Source organism: Sinocyclocheilus grahami, unplaced genomic scaffold (assembly GCF_001515645.1).
Source record: "Sinocyclocheilus grahami isolate Dianchi unplaced genomic scaffold, SAMN03320097.WGS_v1.1 scaffold1338.1, whole genome shotgun sequence".
NCBI classification, from domain to species: domain Eukaryota; kingdom Metazoa; phylum Chordata; class Actinopteri; order Cypriniformes; family Cyprinidae; genus Sinocyclocheilus; species Sinocyclocheilus grahami.
Window position 1 is genome coordinate 153,056 of NW_015506517.1, and position 24,847 is coordinate 177,902.

At 38.7% G+C, this 24,847-nt stretch overlaps 2 protein-coding genes across 3 annotated transcripts; one reads left to right on the forward strand and one right to left on the reverse strand.

The window, feature by feature from the left end:
- The first annotated feature begins 1,565 nt into the window (after positions 1–1,565).
- Positions 1,566–15,777, forward strand: LOC107569359 (phosphoinositide 3-kinase regulatory subunit 5-like). 2 transcript variants are annotated; one of them, XM_016255440.1, is made up of 17 exons: positions 1,566–1,673; positions 3,121–3,221; positions 3,525–3,593; positions 4,230–4,368; positions 4,705–4,774; positions 5,469–5,643; positions 6,082–6,250; positions 7,415–7,483; positions 7,700–8,559; positions 10,108–10,233; positions 10,519–10,650; positions 11,251–11,344; positions 11,750–11,826; positions 11,921–12,014; positions 12,334–12,416; positions 12,992–13,107; positions 14,214–15,777. In XM_016255440.1, the coding sequence occupies exons 1-17, from the start codon at positions 1,574–1,576 to the stop codon at positions 14,359–14,361; spliced, it is 2,622 nt and encodes an 873-aa protein (XP_016110926.1). In that variant the 5' UTR covers positions 1,566–1,573; the 3' UTR covers positions 14,362–15,777. The 2 variants fall into 2 exon arrangements, with proteins under 2 accessions (XP_016110926.1, XP_016110927.1); XM_016255441.1 differs by lacking the exons at positions 11,251–11,344; positions 12,992–13,107; positions 14,214–15,777 and having other exon boundaries at positions 12,334–12,411.
- A 6,647-nt stretch (positions 15,778–22,424) lies between these two features.
- On the reverse strand, positions 22,425–24,122 carry LOC107569356 (putative per-hexamer repeat protein 5). Its single transcript, XM_016255437.1, has 2 exons — positions 24,014–24,122; positions 22,425–23,875 (listed from the first exon to the last, which is right to left on the reverse strand). Exons 1-2 carry the CDS (start codon positions 24,120–24,122, stop codon positions 22,425–22,427), a joined length of 1,560 nt encoding a protein of 519 aa, XP_016110923.1.
- Between the last annotated feature and the right edge of the window lie 725 nt (positions 24,123–24,847).

A 24,847-nucleotide genomic window follows, 5' to 3' on the forward strand; every position in this document is an offset into this window, starting at 1 on the left:
TATAAACAGATCAAACAGCGCTGACATGGAAAACAAGAAGCAGCAAGGCTAACTGTAACCATGGTGTTGTGGTAGAAATAGTCAAATGTTATCACATTATTCATTTCAGGGTTTGTACAACCTTTTGAGAGAGAAATTCAAACAATTTTCAATGACTTACAAGCATTTCACACAGCTGTTGCCAGAACTTTAAAGCTCCAAAATGATTACATTTGAATGTTATTTTCAATGGAATTACCAAAATGCACTGTGGTGAACAAACACTTGTGTAAAATAAAATAAAAAACACATCAAATCACCATTATAACCTGTAGATGGCAACAGAGGAGCACTTGTTGGCTTATTAGACAGTCATTTATAGCTACTTTTCCTTTATATTTTGAAATTATAAAATAACAATTATAAAATCACTAAGCTAAAATATTAAATCATCAAGAAATCAGAATGTGTGTTTGTGAAGTAAGAAAAATCACAAAGTGCTTTGAAAAACAAACTTTTCTTCAATTTGCGACTAAATCACACATAATCACTGAAGTTGTTGGTCAGTTCCATATAAGACTATAGAAGAATAATGGTACATTTAATAAGAGTACAATATATACCTTTTCTACATAAAAAATTTGATTTTGCACGTTACTTTTGTTAATACAATAAATATTGTAAGCTTCCAAACTCAAGCTTAGTGCTTTACTATCAAATGTGTATAAACATGAAATAAACAAATAACATGTAATATTATTAGTAACTGCACTTACTAATGTAAAACAATAGTAATTTTCATATCCCTCTGAAATTAAAAGAATACTGCACATTGTAATTTCTATGAGTTCTATTTATTATCAAAGCATTTGTCAGTAGTACAGTTAAAATGGGGAAAATATGTGAACGATTGCATTGCAGGCTGATTTAAGGTGTGCCCCTAAATTTTCTGCTTGTGCTCCTAGCAATTTTCAGTCAGGGGCTACAGTGCTCCTAGTAAAAATTGTTAGTCTGGAGCCCTGTATGTGGTGTTGTTTATAGGTGGTAGGTGCCATCTAACAGTAAATGTCAGGAACTTTAAATGTTATCAGGAAGAAAACAAACAGTTGGCAGCTGTGGCATCCCCTTGATAATCCCTAAACCAGATAGTTCTCTTGAAATTCTCTGACACCAGGTAGAACATTTCCCTAAACCTCAATATCATTTACAGACATGCAAAGGATGCTGTATGTTTACTTCCTTGAAGGGAGACGAGCATTTGTTTGTCTATGTAGATAACATACCTGCATGGAATTTTATTGACACATGCTGCTACTTCATTCATGTTACACCAACTGTGTTATTGGAAAGAGGCCAACTGAAAACCCGCATAGTAATGTATAACATTTTTCTTGACTGATATGTTTGGAATTTAAATATAAACAAGTGGTTCCGCCATCTTATGTAATACTTTTTTAGTATCATATTTACAGATCATATGCAGGAGGTAGTGTGTATTGGTATCTTTTTTGTTTTTCACTGTTTCAGAAACAGTTAGAATTTTACAGCTTAATTTATATGACTTTAGTTATTTTGTTTTACAGTTACAATCAAGATGCAGCACACCTCGTGCACAGAGGACCGGATCCAGCATGCTCTGGAGAGATGCCTGGATGGACTCCGGCCATCAGAAAACCTGACACAATCCTGGAACGGTAAGGCCACCCCACTGACCCTCTGCTGCTGATGGGTCACTTTTGTTTGGCATCACTGTTTTTCATTAAAATTTTTTTACTTCTGTTTGTACAATTTGTTTGTGTGTGCTTTTCCTTTATCATTTTTCTTATTGGTTTTCAATTGACCTCATGTTGCAGGGAGGGAAATAGAAGGGATTTGCCATTGAAATGGGCTTCTCAGTGTTAATTTACTCAAATAATTATATATGCATAATACACTTATGGGTCAGTGACACAACACTCTTTTTTTGTCTGCATCTATTAATTTATTCATGCACAGTAATAGCAATATGCAGAAATAAGAGAGGATTCCTGCAGACCCTCGTGACTGTGTTGCAAAGTCTCTTAAAATATGAAACCAGCATGAATACAAACAGTACATATACACAAATTCAACATGTTTTAAACTATGTTTTAAACGAAATATTCCCTTTCTTTATTGGGAACGTGATACCTTATATTTGTTATTGGCCCATGTAATTCTGTGACTGGGTGGGTGAAAATGCCAGCTGAGTGGGCATGTGTCTACATCAGCCCACCCACATCTGATTGTAGCATTTAATTGTGTGAACACAGCAAAACACTACTTTTTCAGTATACAAGCAGTTTCAAAGTGTAATTTGCTCAAAGACAACTTGATACTTAGCTGTGATATACTATCATATTGGAAAAGTTGAATTAGGTCTTATTTTTTTACTTCTCTGTTATGGAAAGGCCATATAGAATCTCTATCGCTGTAGTTGTGTATTTGCTCTGGTTGTGTTTATGAACCAGGGAACTGACAAACAAAAGATCACACTCTGATGAACATTCTAATGCTGTTTGTGTACAGAGTGTGACACTGTTGACAGATTCAAAGAGAAGGTGTTATTTTCAGAGAGTGTTCTAAAGCAAATGTATTGTTTGACACCTTCAATTAGGCAGGAAGTTAAGATGTCCTTCAAGTAAAGCAGTTATTATCGACCACTGCAGATCTTTTTAGTAGGAAAGCTGCAGTTGCCTTAAATATCCAGTTCAGCATCATTCTAAATTTGTGTAGTTTTGAGGTTACACACAGTTCTGTCACCTAACAATATGATCTGCTCTCAAATTGTACATTACAGTATGTTCTTTCTCAGAATTCTAACCATCACAGTTTAAAGCAGGGAACCCTTTGACATCTACACATCAGGGATTTCAGGGGAATATTCAGGCTATCGTGACTTTAACCAGCCTTTTCCTGTCTGATGTGTGTGTTCAGATTAATTTCCGCCCTTTATGTGTGCTTGACTCGTTTGGTGATATTGGGGTTGTGCAGTGGTTACATGTATACCGCGGGGGACTTGTTTACTAGATATCATGTTTATTTGAGGTATAAGGCACGCACTTTTGTCCCAGTTTCGCAATTAGGGTTCTCATGCGTGTATGTTTATGCATGTTTGTGCAGCTGGCTGGTGTATGAACCGCTGGAGTCTAGAAGAGCTGGTTAAGAGGGACCCAGAAAATTTTCTCATTCTGCTGCAGCAAATTCTCAGAAAAGCCAGAGAAGTGAGTACACATGTAGATGTACCGCTAACTAAACGGAATGCTACACCCGCAGAAAAGAAGTGATACTTTTGTGATCAATGTCCTCTGTGTTTAGCTCACTATGCCCCCTTGTGGGCTCTGCAGGCTATGACAATAAAGATTGCATCTAATCTATGCTAAGATATTGGTGTTGTTCATAATTAAATTAAGTTAAAAAAAAACATATTTTAATTTATTTTAGATGTGATCAAGAACACATTGTGAGTTTGTCTGTAGGCGCTATGTAAAAGTGGTGATGCTGGATATCTTTCTCTGCTGTTTTAGGTTCAGCAGGAGTGTCATTATGAGCTTGTGGCCCCCTTGGCTCTCATGTTTGAGTCCACACTTCTGCAGGTAAATTTTCATGGACACTGGGTTGATTATTCAAGAACAAATTTACCAAAGCCTTGATAATCAGAAACTAAGAATTATTGATCTAATTTTGCTGAGCTAATGTTGAAGACAGGGAAACAGTATTTACTATTTGCGTGCGCCTATTAGGAAATATTGAATGCTTCTCAGTGTTCATTCTCACAAATAATTAATCTAAATATCATTTTTTTTAAATTATTTTTATCAAATTATAATTAAATTGTATAATCAAATTATAATACAATTTTGTTATTAAAATCGTGAAATAAAAGTTGTAGGGTGTAGAGTGAAATATATACAATTTTATATTTTTATACATTTATATAAAAATGTATATAAATACGACAATTTTATATATTTTACGTATTTACAATACTTCCAATCTACAGCTTTATTTTGTAGTAAATTTGAGAAATTCATGTACATTTTCAGATGCTTTTCAGATTGTAAAGCATAATTTAGTATTCAATTAGAAAACTGGAAAAAATAAAAGCATTTTTACTAGTGGACTTTTAGACCCCACAAATATTGCTTTAAACCTCTCAGTTTGAGCCTTATCTCTTTCGCCCAGAAGCTAATGTTAATGAACTCACATATGCGTCTGTTTTCTCTCTGCAGATGCCTCTTTGTCCATCTGATGGAGAGATCCTGACAGAAGCTTGTGAAGTGTTTCATGACTTTCTAGCATGGCCTGAACCCTACTGTAGTGTGTGCCGTAACCTGCTCTCCACTTTACATCAAGAGCTTAGAGCTCCAGGTAGCACATTTGCATCAATAAACACAAGATAAACTTTTATCAGTCACCATCTTAGCACCTTAATAAAGAGCAGCTTGTTAACCTTAGCCCCAATCTTCTAATTCATAGTATTTAACAGAAAAGTACAGTGGCATACTTCTCAGTGGTTTCAAGAAGCATTGCAGCTGTTTTTCAAAATAAGTGCTACACTTGTTTATCAGTTTTAAGAGCACCAATAGTACCTTAAGGATTACTTAACTTCCACTCTAACTTCAGTGCTTTCACTAAGATTTTTTTTTGTTACATAATGTTGAAATCTGATGAAATAATGTTCTTGTGTGCATTTGCTTGTATTAGGGATTTCGTACCACAGGCTGGTAAGAGAGGAACAAGGCTTTGCCACCTCTAGTCAGCGTTCTAAGATCATGTGAGTGTTTCAACAGAAGCAGGAGGAAATCCTGTTGTGTCAGTTATTGCTCAGCCCTTTTTGTTTGCAGTCTTCACCACTCGCTTCCTGTGTCAGTTCTTGGATATTCAGAATTTTTATTATAATATTACTTCTCTGTGTGAAACTTCAGCATCAAAGGTTGTGTCCAGTCAAATGTATTGCAAATACAATTATTTGTTTGCAATTTATTTGTCATGAATACAATCTTTAGCCTAGTGTTTAATTGACAAATTAATGTTTAATTATAAGGACTTTTTCCATTTTGCACAATAGTTCAAAATTAATTACTATTAATAATAGATGTAAATAAGACATAATAACAAATGTTTCTTGAGCACCAAATCAGCATAATAGAATGATTTCTGAAGGATCATGTGACACTTCACTATCATGGCTGGCCATTTCAATTTAGCACAGCCCTCCGTATGATCTGTCTTGGGTAAACATCTGTCCCATAATAAGAGCATGCTTCTTTTTTATTATTATTTTTTTGTTTATACAAAATATATTTTTCTAAGAAAAAAATTCTTAAACTTAAACTGTTGATGTTCTACTAAAATGAAATACACTAGAAAATAACAAATGTAAACTTCTTCTGTGGACACAAGTAATGTGTTGTATCTGTGTTTCTGCTACACAAAAGTGACCTTTTCTGATGTTTTCGCTGTTACAGTACGGTGTTGTTGATGAACCCGGCTGAGGTGCCTGCTGAGTTCCTGTCTGTGGCCGAGCAGCTCAGTGGAGCGGAGGTCTCACAGAGAGAGAGTAGCATTACACTCATTAAACACAGCTACCAGGCAGTGCTCGGAACTAAATACCCACTACAGACCATCAGTGGTGCTCTACAGGTACACCACACTGTTCCACGGCACATGAGATGATGTTTTAATGTGCTCCAAAAAACTTGATACAGAGTGTATGTGCGTCAGACTGTGACTGAGTATGTGTGGGTGTATCACTTTGTGGGTGTCAGGAAGTGTGTGATCTGATTGGTGGGAGGGGGGTGAGAACTGGATGTGTGACCAAAATGACTCATATGTGGGCTGATGGGTGGCTAATGGGGAATAAATAGATGGATTGAGTGGGAGTAATGACGGGGTTGAGCTTGTTATAATAGTTTTGCTTGCAAATGGCGAAATTTATTGTAATTATGTCAGATTACTTGGAAGTTAAAATGAGGGGTAGCTTCATTTGAAACACAGCTAAACATTCAACGAATTCTGACTCTGAATGACTTGCAACAACATAAGAGGTTACAGTACATGACTAAATTGGTTCCTTTTTAGTGCCTTAGTGATGATGAGTTGGCACAGATCCTGTCCTCAGTGAGTGACCTTCTAGAGTCTGCAGCAGCCATAACGGATGTAGCTAAAGCTCGAGAACATGTCAAGGGTGGTCTGGAGGCGCTGCGAGAAAAACTTGGCATACCAGCCTCCAACGGCAAGACTTCAGATGGTACAGTCTCACTTCCTACTTATAGCCCTCCTCACAAACCTTAAAGTGCTTTGAATTGTTACCAGACTTGTGTCCAACCTTATACAAATTTTAAAAATAGTATTATGAAATCTTAATTATTTTTTTTTTAATTCCTTTTCACTTTATACATCAATGGTTCTTAACCAAGGTAGAGGGGCCCACTAGGGGTCATTAGCAAACTTCCAGGAGGCTCCAATTAACAAATTCTTGTTAAATGCTTAAAAAAATGGCTGTACAAGATTAAACAGTAGACATTATATTTTTGACTTTATTTTTATTACAGCAGGAGTACTAGAGGTACATATCAGATAAAATAGGGCCTTCAAATTTTGTCTTGGACAAACGGAGCATCTTGGAGACAAAAAGGTTGTGAACCACTGTTCTAAACTGCACTATTAAAGTTATTGTCAATCAAAGTCATTCTTATAGTAAAATTAATTACTACTATACCATCAGTTACTGTTCACAAGCAATCAGTAATATAAAAAAAGAATACGTTTCTACATACACACATGGAATGCAGCATTATATACTATATGGCTGAAGTATGGGGACAACTTTTATTTAAAGCGTGTGACTAATTCAGCCGAAATTTCAGCAAACATTTTAGTAGAATAGGGCATGTTCACAAAGCAAGGCCCATATTGAAACAATTTACAGAGTCTGATGGGAAAGAGCTTGACTGGCCTGCACAATGCTCAAGTTCATTGACCACCTGTGAGATTAATTGAAACCTCAGGTATAAACCAGGCTCCATCACCCATCACCTGACCTCACTTATATTACCGGTATGTTGACTAAATGGGATCAAATCCCTGTAGCCATGTTTCCCAGAAGAATGGAAACTACCTATTAAAGCCAATGGCTTTGAAATATTTAGGTGTCTACATACTTTTGGCCATGTGAATTGGTGGTCTACATCTTATAGAGTTTCATGGTTGTTGCTTGGTGACATACTACACTGTTGGTCTGGGCAGCAGTAGTACATATTACCTGGCACCAACTCCTAGAAACTTAACCTAGATGGATGGCCAACATGAAGCAATACAGCTGATGTTTTTTCTGCTTGGGAAACAGTGGTGTGTTGGATTTGGAGTGGGCTAGAGATTAATGAGAAAGACTTTGTTGTGTTTGTGCCACTAGGGGTTCTTCAGACGCTCGGCATTCCAGCAGCCAAGTGCTACACCTTCCATTGGGACAAGGATAATTTTGGTAAGACACTGAATCCAAGCCAGTCCCATTTCTTTCTGCCATGGGCTTATTCAAACATTTGTTTGGCTATTTTGGAATTATAAACATTCGAAGATTGCTTTCCAGTCACTTTGATTTAGTTTATAATGTCATTAGGTGTTTTCATGAGTTCATAATCCTCCAGCTAATAATAACCATCTGAGTCACGATTTTCCTTCTTGTTTTTTTTTTTGCTAGATGTTCTAAACGACCTTCTAGAAATGGAGTCTGAATTTACCTTATCTCAAACATCTGAGGGTATGGAGGAGGATGATGTTGACAATGTTGATGTGGAAGATGATGAATATGAGGACTTGGAGGAAGGGTTTGTATTAAACGGTTGCACTGACTATCGGGCCTCAATCTTTTCCACTGTCTCCTCGCTTTCCACGGCCTCCAAAGACTCCATGTTCTCCACTCTGTCATTCACTTCCTCTGAATGCTCTCCCCTCTCCACACTCTCATCCTCATCTCAAGCTTCAGGCACTGACAGTGACTTCTGTGAGGACGCAGAGGAGGACAGTCTGAGCACAGCGTCTGTGCCCAAGTCCAAAACAAGTGCACGACTTTCCAAGCGCCTCTCACGACTCTTCAAACCTCGCAGCAACTCTCTATGTCGAGCTAACAGCCTGGGCAGCCCTGAGGCTAAAGAATTAGTGATAGCTGTCCGCTCTAAGAGATCCAATTCTCTGCCACAGCAAGTGCGACTGCGGAGCTCTGACTTAGGGTTCCCAGTGCCCCCCCTGCCACAGCTGCAGTATGTTTGCTATAGGAGAAGACCCATTCTGAGTACTGACGATGTGGAAGGGCTACCAGGGGCCACAATGCTCAGAGTGGTGGTGTTTGGGGCAGATCATGTGGCAGGGAGAGTTGCCCGTGCTTATGGCAGCCTAAGAAAAAGAGAAGGAGACTGTCCACACCTGACCAAGGCTTTCAGGATGAAGTTTTTCTTTGTGCCTGTAAGGAGGGATACAACTCCAGCCAATTTCTCCACAAAGAACTCTGGTTCTTCTCTGCAGCTGTCAGTGAGTCCACTGAAACCAGCCATCTCTACCACTGTGAGTGAAATCACAACACTTGAGCCTGCTATAGTGCCTGTGACATAAATGTCGTCACAAGCACTGTACACACATTTTTGCATTAAGTAGTTAGTCCACAAGGTGCCAACACCAATAAACACCCACATTGATGAGTGTGAATTTCACACTTCTCTTGTGTGAAGGGGTTAAGCAATATCCGCAACTCTAGTTTAAAAGAGTACAAAGACATTTTTATCATTCACAACTGTTGCAGAGAAATAGCGCAGACTTTGGACAAAGATGACATTTTCCATTGAGCATGTGTTGCCTGCCTGTGTTTACGCACGAAAAAGGGGTATACTTTTTACAGCCTTCGGCTGTACACATATGCTTAGTTTTCGCATCAAAACTGGAGTATGACTGTCTACAAAAATCTCCAGATCCATTTGTACAAACAGGCTACATACACACCACAGCTAAAGTGCCACTTCTCTAATTCCTGTTCTGCACACATCATTTTACTGAAATGACAGCAACATGCAACAACCAAATTCATTTACGAAAAAATGAAATAGTTACAACCGAATTTGGTTGAAATCTGAAAAGTGTATACAAAACTGGACCACACATCAGAGATGTGTGTTTCTCTTCTCCAAGCAATTCATAGGGAGAGAAGTATGTCTCCTGACTCATTCTTACATTTTGTCACAGGTGTGTCTTTCTCCACTATAGTGGCTCTCACCAGCCCTGCAGTTGATGCGAGTACTTAATCCCCTAATATTACTTGGGTCAAAAGTAGCTAACAACAAACTGCTTCAACTGGCATACATGTTCCGCAAACCATTGCTGTTGTTATCACTACGTCAATCATTACAGTTTCACATACGGTTCCTGTATTCCGTACTCACTCAAATCATCAATTCACTCCCACATTTAAATGCGGTTATCACTCCCAAAACCTTTAGTGTGTACTGGCTGCATTGTTTAATGGGATTTAATTGGACATTAGGTATATTACGGTAATACATGTTTTAATGAGTGCAGGTGTTGCTTGGTAGCACATGGCACTGAGGAAGGGTTAATACCCGAAAACTTTCTGCACCTATGCAGTTTTTTATACATATTTTTGTGACCTCTGAGCACTAAATGTTATAAGCCTTTTTGGCTGAATTTGGATGAGTGCGGATCTCTTTCATCTTCATATTTTTTTTATTTTGGATCTATGCACCCTATGTTATTTGCCTACTGGATTTTTGGATGAGTGTTTGGCGCTACAAACTTTTCTTACTGTGGATTAATTGGATTTCAAACCACATCTCTGATGGCTGATCTATGCATCCCAGCCTGGCAAAACTGGATAGATGGGTAGTTTTAATGGGGTTTTGGGCAAAACTTTTAAATTGCAACAACCTTTTTTTGATGCTGGTCTGAGCTAACTTTAGATCTCTAATAAAGTCCTAGATTACTTGCACACACTTTGAAGTCAAAACAAAGATGATTTTGTTTTCATTGATTGTTATTCCAGACATTCTCGACATTCTTATGTAATATTTTGATACAGAAACATTGGTATTAATTTGTCAACAGGATCTCAGTGTGAACGGGATGGAGGACAGCACTAATGACATAGCCAATCTCCTGGGAATGCTGGATCCCTGGTATGAGCGTAACACTCTGAGCCTGCTGGAGCTTCCGGTTAATGTGGTGTGCCAGGTGATACATTCATATCCACAAAGACTCATTCACACGAACAGAGAATGCGTACATATCTAAATAATCAGTAAGAAGAACAGTAAATCTTTTGTTATATGGCAAGCTTTTGACATGGCATACATGCACACAAAAAAAAACACATCCTATAAAACCACTCATATGAGGAACTTGCGTGTGTGAAAGTGTTTTTTGAATTGTTTTGATTATCACCATGGCCAAAACAAAATGTCCTTATTAAATTACAGATGAAAAATATATTCATGTCAAATATTCTGTCCATAACAGCAGACATCCAAGATTGATTCAGACTTGTCTGAAGGTGCTGGTGAGGGGCGTTTACCGATATTTGCTGACCTGGTGCTCTATTACTGTCGTCATGCCGCCCGCCCTGCCCTCATTCAGCTCTATCAAGCAGAGGTGAATCAAAAATAAAACATGCCATTTCCTCAATCTGTGGCAGTTTCAGTCATAGACTTTAAAACTTCACCATAAAAGTTACATAGACTTTTGAGTTATAAATCTATTTTTTTTTTTTACAGCGTGTGATGTAATATTTTTTTATAGTTATATTTAATGGGTCACAGTGAGCACCAAACTGAGTCTCCAGGTGCTTTCATGAGAACGAGACTAAAATACGTATGTGTACCCCTGTGTGTGTGTGTATGTGTGTGTGTGTGTGTATGTATATATATATATATATATATATATATATATATAACAGCGTGTGATGTAATATGTGGGGCTCCTTTCTCCAATGTGCTGTGAATTCTGTGTTTAAAAAAGTGTACTTTCAATCAGATTTGTTAGTTTCACTGCAAAAATGACAGGCTGAATTATTTTAGAGCTCTGTGAAATCTACATACATTTTTAGATGTTGCTTGGTGTTAACTAATGACTCTACAGTGACATTGTTTCATTCATCTTTTTTGCACTGTTTTGTAACTTGTCTTGCATCTTATACTGCCATGATGCAATGCAGTGGTTTCATAAAAGTTTAAATCTTACTCTTGTCTGTAGTTGACACTAGCTGGAGGAGAGAGACGGACTGAAGTGTTTGTTCACTCTCTGGAGCTCGGACACACAGCTGGTACAAGAGCCATCAAGGCCATGGGTGAGTGCAGACAAACACCAGCATATCAGATCAAAATTAGTTTTGTCTTTGAATGGTCTTTTCACATCATCTCATGTTTGCTTAGTATGCTTTCCCTTCAACAGTTTTATACTTACTTCCAAGTAACACCCCAAAATAAAAGCTTGCTGACTTTAGGTTTGAAAATGTTAAAAAGTAATATAAAAAGGGAAATATTAGCATTTTATTTTTAAGTGTACTATAAAATAATTGTATTTTTATTTAATACTGCAGCTTTAAATTCAGACTAATCAAAAATGTTTATAAATCTTTTTTTTTAAGGAAGAAGGAACATTTCAGATCCTGTTCTGTATTGTGTTTTGCTGTAGTTAAGGTGACTCGCTTATTTTCTAAAAAACAAAAATCAAATCTAATCTTCTTTTTCAGGTGCTGCAAGTAAGAGATTTGGCATTGATGGAGACCGTGAAGCTGTTCCTTTATCACTTGAAGTTACTTACAACCAAGTAAGATGAACCATTCCAGTATATTGATGAATTTTTAATGGCACAAGCATGCAATTCTCATTCGTCCCCTCTCATTTTTTGACTTTACATGAAGATACATATCAGTGGCAGAAGTCAGAAGACAAGGACAGAGAAGTCCTGCACCTCTATAAACCTGCTAAAAGCCTGCAGGAATCTTGAGGAACTAGGTAAAAAATAACTTTGATCTTATTATAGACAGAACTCATTTGGATTAGTGCTGTCAACTGTTTAAATTGAAACGTAATGAATTGCATGTTTTGTTTTATAAATAACAAAAAAACAAAAATAACAAGATGGCATTCAAATTACATTCAACTTACTCAACATTGGGCTCATAGTGGCTTAACACCATAAACATATTTGCACACGCGCAAAAGAATATATAATAACCTTCTCAACACAAAAGAACCTTATCAATTTTTAGGCCTAACAATAATCACTGGGGAATTAACAAAATATTGTAATAAATCGTTTCTTTTTCTTTAGATTCTAAAATGGAGTGCCTTCATTTGACAATGACAGAAGTGCTGAAGAGACAAAACTCTAAATCAAAGAAAGGCTACAATCAGGTGAGCAGGAAGGAAGTATGGGAGAAAACTGAGATGCGGTTTAAACAGCCTGACACAAACTTAGCGCAAACACCTACAGTTACTCTCGTGTGGTTTCTGCAGCAATGTGTAGCAGTCGACAAACAACAACATTTTTTACCAAGAGCAAACATTTTGGTTTTATTTACCTGTTTCTGTACCAGTTTACTTGATATGGCTCATGTTTTTACACCTTGGTGTTTTTTGGTGTCAGTCGTACTTTCATTTTTACAGTGTCTGTGGTTACTCTTCGGTTCAGTTACACCACACACTGACTGTACTTCATCTTGTTTTGTTATTGTTTGAAAAGAAAATATACTGTTGGTTACAAATTTGTTTAACAGATGTTTGAAATGAATGAAGAATAGAGAAAATCCTGAATTTCATATGGAAATATGCATATGTCCTATTGCAAGAGCAATGTAAAAGACATTAACAATGTTTATATAATTGCATAGATTAAGCTCAAATGTTTCTGAATATGAAAATGATTTGGGTGATTCAAGTTGCAGTATTTTTTATATGCAGTACTTATAAAACTGTCGTTTGTATTACAGCAACTGACCACCACACAGGTAAAGGTGGATAAGGTTCAGGTTAGTGGAACTTGCAACACCACCTTCGCAGTTTGTCTGGACCAAGATGAGAAGAAAATTTTACAGAGTGTCACCAGGTACAGTATTTATATATATATATATATATATATATATATATATAGGAAATATATTTATTTCCTGCCTAGCAGTGGTAGACAAACAAGTCAGATAGGTTTTTACACCTGTTCTGAGTTAATTGAACCCATGACCTTGGCATTGGTAGCACCATGCTCTACCTGATCGAATCGCAAAACAATACTTCAGTACTTTTACTCAAGTAAAATTTAAAATGACTACTTTTACTGGAGTAATATGTCAATACGTTTGTGTACTTTGTTCACCACTGCTGTCCAGTTTAAATTCATTATTTTTCATTATAGGAGGATTAATTGTATTCATTATGTTATATATGTAACATACAGTGGGGCAAAAAAGTATTTAGTCAGCCACCAATTGTGCAAGTTCTCCCACTTAAAACAAGGATGCATCAAATTGATCAAAAGTGACAGTAAAAAAACATTGTAAAACACATTGTTATAAAAACCTATTTCAAATAAATGCTGTTTCTTTTTAACTTTCTATTCAAATGTGCTGAAAAAGTTTATATCACTGTTTTCAACTTTGATGATAAGAAACATTCCTTGATCATCAGCATAGTAGAATGATTTCTGAAGGATCATGTGACACCGAAGGCTTCTGAAAATTCAGCTTTGCCATTTGAACTAAAATAGTAAACCATTATATATTTATATTTGTAATATTTCACATTGTTGCTGTTTTGACTATATTTTCTATGAAATAAATGCAGCCTTTGTGAACATAAGACTTTTTTTTAAAGTACTTTTTAATTTTGTGTTTTAACGTGGAATATTCCTTGCATTAAGCCAGCAAAACAAAAAAAGAGGAACAAAATCATGAAATGTCATCTTTATGCTTTCCTGTGAGATGGAAATGAGACTAAAAGTTACTCAGTAACCACTGCTGTTTGTCACAAAGAAAAAAAAAGGTTAATTCTGTCATAGAGGTGTCATAGAGACAATGAAAATATTTGTTATAAAAATACAGTTTTGTGGCCAACAACTGGTAAATGTTTTCAATGCATCTGCCATTGGCAGTTACTATTAGGATGTAAGCTTCACTGAATACAGTGATATGAACAACCCAAAACTCGTTCTCTTTGCAGGTGTGAGGTATCAGTTTGCTATAAGCCAGATAGTTCGACTGACTGGACGAAAGGAAGGGTGTTCTCATCTCAGACCCAGCCTCTGCAGTCAACCTTCTGCTCTCTGCTTTGTCTCCCTGTTGCCACTTTCAGTGGACCTCAGCCCTGAACCCAGAGACTAGGCTTGACCCTAAGACTCCAGCCTAATAGACGTCCATCTACATAGTTTTCCTCTTCCACTTTTAAACTCAGCATATTGACTCGCAAAAAAAAAAAAGCTAAGATACACTTTTGGGTAAAAGTGCCCCTTTATTACGTTTGTGAGCAGTATGTGTACAGTGGGTGTTGTTTGCTTCAAATTTCTGAGATGAGGATAACTGATTGTTTAGCCTGAGGTACATCCTGCTGAATATAATTCAGTGGACAAGCTGAGACAATTTTTGTAGGCTTATGACTAATATCTAAATCAGGTTATGAATCAAAACCTGAGTCATCCATAATTGAAGGTTTGGTACTTTTAGAGGGATGTTATTACCGGATTGATTTGGAACTGGGCCTGTCCTGGCTTTTATACAACCAGCGTGGATCTCTAACTAGAACCCGAATACTCTTGTTAATGCACATATTAACCACCATTTAAATAAGCACTGTGGACAATGTAATAATAGGTTTGTATATATGACGTAATTATTTTATGTAGCTATAATCGAAATTCTCAGGAAATATACTGTATATATTCCTTTACAATCTTTCATTTTTTATTGTTTATTTAAACTCATTTCTGTCTGGCCAGAGAATTGAGGAAGTGGTGCCTCAGATTTTAGTTCTTAAAAATCGAATGTATCCAGTGATTCTTTTTTGTATATATTTGTATATCCTCTCTGAGGTTGAATTTTTTTCTGCGTTGTGATCTGCTTTGAATACCTCTTATTGTAGTTTGGTCGGTTTGCCAGCAGAGGTCCTTATAAACCAATTGTTGAGTTTTATCTTGTGACTGCTGGAGACTGAACAGTGGTGAATAAGCACTTACATACTGGCAGAGAAAAAACCGATACAGTTTAGTCATTACACTGTAATACTGGCACAGTTTGCAAGTGCAACAAACTGAATCCTTTCTTTCTTTCTACCATTTTTGAATAATGTTTATCTGTCCTCTAGAATGATCAGAATTACTGTCAAAACAATAATTTTCTCCTCTGATTGTTTTTGAAACACTTAAAAATTGTATATATATTTTTAACAAGATTAAGGAGCAGAAGAGTACAATGTACATATTTATGTGTTTTTATTTTAAAATTAATTGAGGGATTTTACTCTCTCTCAGGGCAGACCATTTTTAAATAATGTTTATCTGTTTGTAAATACATTCTGTTTGCAATAATAGTACATTTTATTTCACTAATGACCAGTGCTACTGAAATGTACTGTACACTGTTATGCAAAATGTCTTTTTTTGTTGTTGTTGTAATCCTGGCATCCCAGAGAACTGAAGCGGTACTTTCCATCTGGCTTGTATTCATCATAAAGTGCATTCAGTGGCTTTATGTTTGTACATTGTAACTTGTCAAATTAAAATTATTTTAAATAAAACCCCTTTCAAGTTTAATTACTACTCACAAGTCAGTGTGTACAGTATACTAACAATAATATTTTTGGCAAGTGTCAGCATTATGCCCTAGCCTAGTCACTAACTTTTTTTAACACCTTTCATGGAGGTGATTTTTTTAAATGAGACTTTGAGCTTACTTTTGGTTTTTTCACTACAGTGGAAACTATAGTTCTAAAGTTTGTAGAGGCATTCTCATGATCAAATGTCAGGTTAATAACTAAACAATGACAGCTCTGTATGCTAAAACAATGTTCCTTGAGAAGGGCAGTTTTGTTCAGGGTATTTATGAACTGCTAGCCTGTTCAAGATGTTATCAAATGTTGTAAAAAAAAAAAATGTCACAAGATGACTCTGCGTTGTTAGGAGCATATGAAATTGGATTATGTCAGTTATGTTCAAGTTCTTCTAGGATAAATAGTTTCTTTGTCAATAAGAAGTAGAAATAGAATGATTCTGAAATTATTTGTAATTGATTTGGCTCTGGATGCCTGTCTGCACCCTTACCCTCAGCATGTCTATTCTTATAAACAGTGATAGCAATACTAAATTGATACATCTTACAAAACCTATCAAGAACATGTCCAAAACCAAAATGCAGTAAATAAGACATAAATTGAAGATAATTTCTGGATAAATTAGATTTTGTTGCATTATGATATTATTTTCCCAACAATTAAACACATTGTCTCCTCAGTTCTCATTACTTTAAAAAAAATTATTTACCTTATGACTGTTACAAGGATGAAAAGGAATGATCTAGACAGACTCAATCCATGCATTATTGACTCATTCTGCAAGTTACATTGTTATGCCAATAGGTGGCAGCAAGTGATTGGATTTATGAATCATGAGCCATTGAATAATTCATTCAACCATTTCTTTCAAAATGCTGGCTCATTCAGGAACAAAACACCATCTACAGTTCAGAGTCAGGCAATGGGAAAATTAACAATGAGTTGTCTTGACAGTGAGTCGTTCATTTCTGCCATGGCCACTCGTGTGCAACATCCTTTCGTTCATTTGTCATGTGTAAGCTCTTTACAGGAAACAGTAAGCTGAACTTAAGCTGCATAGACCATTGATAGATATACATAGATATCTCTTTAGCGGCTGCTTCTATGAGCTGTCATCCTCCATGAAAAAGGTCAAAGAGGGCAAGTTCACTGTGCACCTGCAACCATACCTATTCACATGTATTAATATCTGTATCTGCAATAGCAGCTGATTTTCACAGGATTTAGAAGATTATTCATTTGTGTCATTTGTGTCATCTTTTGTCATTGTGTCAGCGGCATAGACTGCATATAAGAAACAGATTAGAACTTAAAAACAAGCTTATTTTATTTGTATCCTTCATCTTCATATGCGAGTGCAAATTAAGAGTATCATTGAAAATGGCATGTTGTGGAATAACCAATACAGTAGACATGCAAGAAGCAATGTTTTTTTTTTTGTAACGTGAAAACGATTCAGTCATATCACAAAGCATTGTAAATGTACCATATGCACCATACACTCTTAAAAATAAAGGTGCTTCACGATGCCATAGAAGAACCTTTTTGTCTAAATGGTTCCATAAAGAACTTTTAACATCTGAAGAACCTTTCTGTTTCACAAATGTTCTTTGTGGTGAAAAAAGGTTCTTCAGATTATAAAAAGGTAAGAAAGAGATGGTTCTTTAAAGAACCTTTGACTGAATGGTTCTTTGTGGAACCAAAAATGGTTCTTCTATGGCATCGCTTGAAGAACCTTTTGAAGCACCTTTATTTTTAAGAGTGTATGTAAATGTACCACCTTAAAATGTACCATAAAAACAAGTCTCAGGGTTTAAATTCATTCAATTTGGTCTGTTAGTGTTAATGTACAGCAGGAAGGCTCTTTCATGAATGTATTTGAATGGACTGAATGGAATGGGGAACCTAGGCTAATGTTCTTGCAGGAAGTTACTCAGTGGTCTAATTCCTGCTCATGCAACACGCACCCCTTCTCAGGAAGAAACAATATTTACTTATAGTTGTTTCTCTGTGTGGTCAAATAATAACAATAACACTGATGCTAAAAAAAGATCCAAGTTAATAATCTCCTCCCATGTTTTGAGCCAGTGTTTCCGGGCTTGTATTACTTGTGTGGAAGACACTAATGAATGATTTGGTACTTGTGCTGACTGCAAAAGCAGGATGTAAGGAGGATATCATATACATAATATGTTACATAACAACACACACAAAAAAACGGAATTATTCTGTTTTAAATATATCTTTGTGACATTTTTTCCATAAACCCTGGTTTATTTTTGACCTGGATATGAAGTTGTTATAATAATCTTAATAAATCAGATCAAATCATGTGCTAATTGTTTATGCTTATACAGTTTAAAATGCTGGTAGAAGTGAATTAGGGAGAACGACTGAAACCAGCAGTGTTGTTTTTGTGAGTGGATTTATAGGCCTACATCATGCTTCATGCCTCAGCTGCCTGTGGTTTGTTTCCCATGTAGGTCAGGTATAAAAAAAACGGAATTATTCTGTTTTAAATATATCTTTGTGACATTTTTTCCATAAACCCTGGTTTATTTTTGACCTGGATATGAAGTTGTTATAATAATCTTAATAAATCAGATCAAATCATGTGCTAATTGTTTATGCTTATACAGTTTAAAATGCTGGTAGAAGTGAATTAAGGGAGAACGACTGAAACCAGCAGTGTTGTTTTTGTGAGTGGATTTATAGGCCTACATCATGCTTCATGCCTCAGCTGCCTGTGGTTTGTTTCCCATGTAGGTCAGGTATGTCTGTGCCAAAGTTTTGGAGTTTCAGTCTGCCCAAAGGCATCTTTTTGCTATTGAGAGGCTAACTTAGGAGTAAGTTCACTATATAAAAATAGAATTTGTTACGTCACAGAGTCTTTGTTAAACCTGACACATCATGAAATTTCTCAGTATATAAACGGGTACTTATTAGTGCTTGACAGTGTTGGACTAGTTACTCAAAGAATGTACTATATTACTCATTACTCCTTTAAAAAGTAACAGTGTTACTTTACTTATTACTTTGTGGCTAAAGTAATTAGTTACACTACTAGTTACATTATTTTTCTTCACGCCCGACAGAAGTTGTAACGGTGTATCTTCCACATAAAATTCTTCTAGAATGTTACTAACAACATATTTCTGCCTCATCATTTGACCAAAATCCACTTTAGATCGCAGTCAGAAGTTATTACAAACACTCAATAGTGATTGATAGTGACATTCAAGTAGAAGTGTTGTATTAATCTCATTAATTGTCATGTGTACCTTGAAGCTAATTGTAATTTCTCTGTTACCCATATAGGATTATATTTCATTATGTATTTTATCAAATCACATAAGTTTGTAAGAAACTGTTTAATTTTCCAAAAAGATTTTTAATTGTAGTAATATAATGTACCACATGCTGATCAGAGGGATGTGGATAGGATGTAATGCCAGAATAAAGTAAAGCCAAACTTACACAACAGTGTTCGATCTGAACATGATGATCTATCTTTTTTCCTGACAAAATCAATATAATGCAATATTTCTATCTGCTGAATGTAAGCTTTTCCATATTCCAAGCTTGCCTGCTGCACTGGGGACATCACATGCATGTGCGAGTCATGAAAATTATGAAAATAAATCTAAGAATGATTTGATTGTTGGATTTTAAATCAGCGGGGTTGAGGCATCAAAAGTAACTAAGCTGTTTTATGGATGATAACTGTAATATTATTACTGAAATCTTATTAGTAATCTTATTATTACAGTAACTAAATTACTAGTAACTAGTTACTGCCCAACACTGGTGCTTGATTTAAATACATCTGATCTGTTGAAATGCAGATTATTGTGGAAACCCTGAATGCTTGCCTGCATACCAATAACTGCTACTGTTTTGTATTATTAAAGCAACTGTGAAGTCATACAGGTTTGAAACAACATGAGGATGAGTAAATGTTTTGAATTTCCAATATATTATTTTGATATTCCTTCCATCCATTGAAGGTCCACACAACCAAAATGTTCACGTATAAAAATTGCAAACATACATCATAAAAGTAATCCAAATGAGTCAATAATAAGAGACACAAATGTTTTATATGATAACCAGATTTAATTTAGGCTTTTATTTATATGTAAACATTAATAAACACTCATAAATAGATAACAAAAATGAACGAATGAACGAACAAATTAATATGGTAAAGTATAGTACAACAAGTAGGTTGAACTACTCTTACGATGTCTTTTTGTACTAACTGATGCATGTTTGGTTGTGTGGACTGTCAACTTGATATACAAAAATGATGATAGAATATTTACAACATTTTCATATACATTCTGAAGATGAATGAGAGTTTTATGGGTTTGGAATGACATCAGGATGAGTAAATGATGACAGAATTGTAATTTTTGGGTGAGGTATTTGTCTAAACAACAGTGATGCTGATAAACATTCTTACCAAATAGGAATACATTTTTATTAGATTTTTTTTGGTATACTGTCAAATAATCTAAAATTCTTGTTGGTTTTGTTTGCCAAGGTCATTCTATAACAGCAGCTATCATGTCACTGTGTACTCTATATGATCTGAGACAATAGATGATGTGATGAAGCCTGTGACTACGCACGGACTGAGTACACACACACACACACATATCGCACGTGCACCGACGCTATGTTAACACGGTCTGATATGCCGGTGTTGTGCCCAATTTTGACCCCCTGCCAAATTATTACCCACCTAGTTCAAATCACTACCTGATTACCTAATCCTAACCCCACCTCTAATCCTACCCCCTCCCCAACACCTACTCCTAATCCTACCAATACTATGGGGGTAATAATCTGTAGTGATGGCGAAGTGAAGCATTCTGAACCAGTGAATCTTTCAACACAATTGTATCTGAAAAAAGGTTAATTACTCGAAGCTTTTCAACACAGTTTATGTTATGGCCATCTAGTGGTCATAAAAATGACTAACACTTTCCAAACTGCTGCGTTTCATTATTGTGTTTCACATCTGGTTCTACAACTGATTTGTTGTTTTATTTTATTGTATATAAATAATGGTCACTGTCAAAGTCATTCATTTGTGTCGGTGTACTGGCACTAAAATAAGTAAAATAAATGAAACATAAATTCATAAATTAAATCCGTGTTCTGTCTATTTTAACTCTGCCTCTGTACAGTTATTTCATAAGCAAAGTTCATTTGAACTAAATATTTTATTACAATGTTGAAAAAAACAAAAAAAAAACAATGCTAATGCATTATAAACTAATATAACATAAAGGAAACGGCACTGAGGTTCGCTTCGTTTTTGAACCAGATACTGAAGCAGTCACATGATTTTCAGACGAATGAAGCTTCAAACGTCATGGATCATGGAATTTTGGCAAAATGAATCAAGCTCCGATACAGTGCTTTGATGTAAAATGTGTTGTTTTTTGATACAAGCTTCGGAGCTTCAGTGTCGAGCATAACATCACTAGTTTCTGATTTCTTATTGTTTGCTGCCTGCCTTGACCTTCGCCTGTTTTGTGGATTACTCTTTTTCCTTGCCCTGGATTATAGGTGTTTGCTGTTGTTTGTCCCTGCCTGTTTTGACCACGATTATAATAAAAGCCTGCACTTGGATCCACTACTGCGTTGTAACGCCTCCCAACGTTAAAGAATACTGAGCCACACCCGGATCCAGCGGCTTTATCGAGCGTCTCAGGCCAACCATGGACCCAGCACTCAGGTTAGTTTGCCTCCGTCAGGGAATGTGTTCCCTCTAGGACCACATTCAAGACTTTCTGGACATTGCTCACCTCTCTGATCTCCCGGACTTCATGTTGATAGATTTTTTCTGTTATGGACTAAATGAACCGTTAAAAACCATACTCCCCCATGATGGTCCTCGAGGGTCGCTATGTCAGTTTTTGGATTATGCCCTGTTGCTAACCATTTCCCTGTTCACTGTGGGAGAGGTGAAGGACGTTAAGACCCCTAAGAGTTTTTTAGGAGGGGGCCATAACCGGCAAGCTCCAGCGACAGCAGAGCTTGGTTCACTGGGATCACCGTCAAGTCCACTGATTATGGTCGCCACTCCTGTGCTCCCAGCACTCCCCAGTCCAGGGCTGTCACACCAGAGCCTCTACACAAGATGGCCATCAACTCAGAGTCTCTCCACAAGATGGCCGCCATTCCAGAGTCTCGTCCCATCATGGCTGCTGTTCCAGAGTCTCTTCATGTCATGTCGACCATGCCCAGTGCCTCAAGGTCAGTCCCAAGGCGTCCGAGACTGGCATCCAGTGTGGAGGATCCACCGCTGGATTTGGCCAGAGCAGCGGGCATCCCAAGGGCCTCAGTACTGGTCCTCACAGAGACTATTCCCCTGGACTCAGTGCCCCTTGCAATGGCAGTCTCCATTCTTTGTGTTTGGGCCACACACACCACTGCAGTACCCCCAGAGGTGGCAGCCTTCGCTGCAGAAACTCCCGAGGAGGTGGCATCCATTCCAGTCCTCGAATCCACTCCTGAGCCTGCTCCTATCTCAGTGTTTAGTAAGGAGTCCGCTCATGAGCCCACTCCAGTCCCTGAGTCCACACCAGAGCCCGCTCAAGTCCTTGAATCCACTCCAGTTCCCTGGACACGGCCAGGAGTGCCGTTCCCTGTTCCAATGACTCCAGTTCTCTCGTCACGGCCAGGAGTGCCGTTCCCTGTTCCAATGACTCCAGTTCTCTCGTCACGGCCAGGAGTGCCGTTCCCTGTTCCAATGACTCCAGTTCTCTCGTCACGGCCAGGAGTGCCGTTCCCTGTTCCAATGACTCCAGTTCTCTCGTCACGGCCAGGAGTGCCGTTCCCTGTTCCAATGACTCCAGTTCTCTCGTCACGGCCAGGAGTGCCGTTCCCTGTTCCAATGACTCCAGTTCTCTCGTCACGGCCAGGAGTGCCGTTCCCTGTTCCAATGACTCCAGTTCTCTCGTCACGGCCAGGAGTGCCGTTCCCTGTTCCAATGACTCCAGTTCTCTCGTCACGGCCAGGAGTGCCGTTCCCTGTTCCAATGACTCCAGTTCTCTCGTCACGGCCAGGAGTGCCGTTCCCTGTTCCAATGACTCCAGTTCTCTCGTCACGGCCAGGAGTGCCGTTCCCTGTTCCAATGACTCCAGTTCTCTCGTCACGGCCAGGAGTGCCGTTCCCTGTTCCAATGACTCCAGTTCTCTCGTCACGGCCAGGAGTGCCGTTCCCTGTTCCAATGACTCCAGTTCTCTCGTCACGGCCAGGAGTGCCGTTCCCTGTTCCAATGACTCCAGTTCTCTCGTCACGGCCAGGAGTGCCGTTCCCTGTTCCAATGACTCCAGTTCTCTCGTCACGGCCAGGAGTGCCGTTCCCTGTTCCAATGACTCCAGTTCTCTCGTCACGGCCAGGAGTGCCGTTCCCTGTTCCAATGACTCCAGTTCTCTCGTCACGGCCAGGAGTGCCGTTCCCTGTTCCAATGACTCCAGTTCTCTCGTCACGGCCAGGAGTGCCGTTCCCTGTTCCAATGACTCCAGTTCTCTCGTCACGGCCAGGAGTGCCGTTCCCTGTTCCAATGACTCCAGTTCTCTCGTCACGGCCAGGAGTGCCGTTCCCTGTTCCAATGACTCCAGTTCTCTCGTCACGGCCAGGAGTGCCGTTCCCTGTTCCAATGACTCCAGTTCTCTCGTCACGGCCAGGAGTGCCGTTCCCTGTTCCAATGACTCCAGTTCTCTCGTCACGGCCAGGAGTGCCGTTCCCTGTTCCAATGACTCCAGTTCTCTCGTCACGGCCAGGAGTGCCGTTCCCTGTTCCAATGACTCCAGTTCTCTCGTCACGGCCAGGAGTGCCGTTCCCTGTTCCAGTGACTCCAGTTCCCTCGTCATGGCCAGGAGTGTCGTTTCTTGTTCCAATTACTCTTCTGAGTCCAGCTCCTCCTGAGGTGGCAGTTTGCGCAGCTGAATCTCCTGAAGTGGCGGCGTCTGCTTCAGCTCCTCCAGAGGCAGCGGTGTCCGCCTGTGAACTCTCTGCCTGTCCAGCCACGGCCAAGGAAGCTGTTTATGAACCCTCTGCCTGTCCTGTTTCCGCCAAAGAGGCCATTTCTAAACCCTCAGTCTGTCCTTTTATGGCTAAGAAGGCCGTTTCTGAACTCTCAGTCTGTCCTGTTCCGACCAAGGAGGTCTATTCTGAACTCTCTTCCTGTCCAGTCACGGCTATGGAGGCCGCCTGTGAAATCTCTTCCTGTCCTGTTATGGCCATGGTGGCTGTCTCTGAACTCTCTGACTGTCCTGTCATGGCCATGGAGGCAGTCTATGAACTCCCGTCCTGTCCTGAACCAGCCAGGGATGCCACTAATGAACTGTCCACCCATCATGTTAAGGCCGCTGTTAACCTCTCTGTGCCTTTTGTTTAAGTCATGCCAGATCCACCATGGTGTTCTCCTACCCTTATCTGGTGGTCTTCTGCTCCGCCCAGTTCGTCAGCTCCGCCATGGTGGTCTTCTGCTCTGCTGTGGTGGTCATCTGCGCCGCAGTGGGGGTATTCGATCCCATCTGCTCTGCTGTGGTGGTCATCTGCTCCTCTGTGGGGATCTTCAGTCCTGTCTGCTCTGCCCTGGTGGTTTCCTGCTCCGCCCTGGCTTCCTGCTCTGCCGGCTCCGCTCTGGCACCCTGCTCCTCCGGCTTTGCCACAGTCCCCAGTTCCCCCACTTCCACATGGACCTGGTTCTCCATCCCTCCCCCTGTCCCGCCCCTGCTCTACCTCCCTCCTGGACTAATTTCTGTTCTCTTTGAAAGTGTCTGGAAGCCGCTCCTTAAGGCTCCTTAAGGGTGTGGATCTGTCACGATCTCCAGCTGGAGTGCCCATGAGCTCCACCAGATGGCACTCCACCCCTGACTCTTGCCACTCTCACAGACTACATTTCCCATAATCCTTTGCTGGACTCATCATCACTTATTGCATTAACCTGTGTCTTGTTACCTCCATCAGCCTCACCCTATTTATAGCCTGGTTATCCACACATTCAT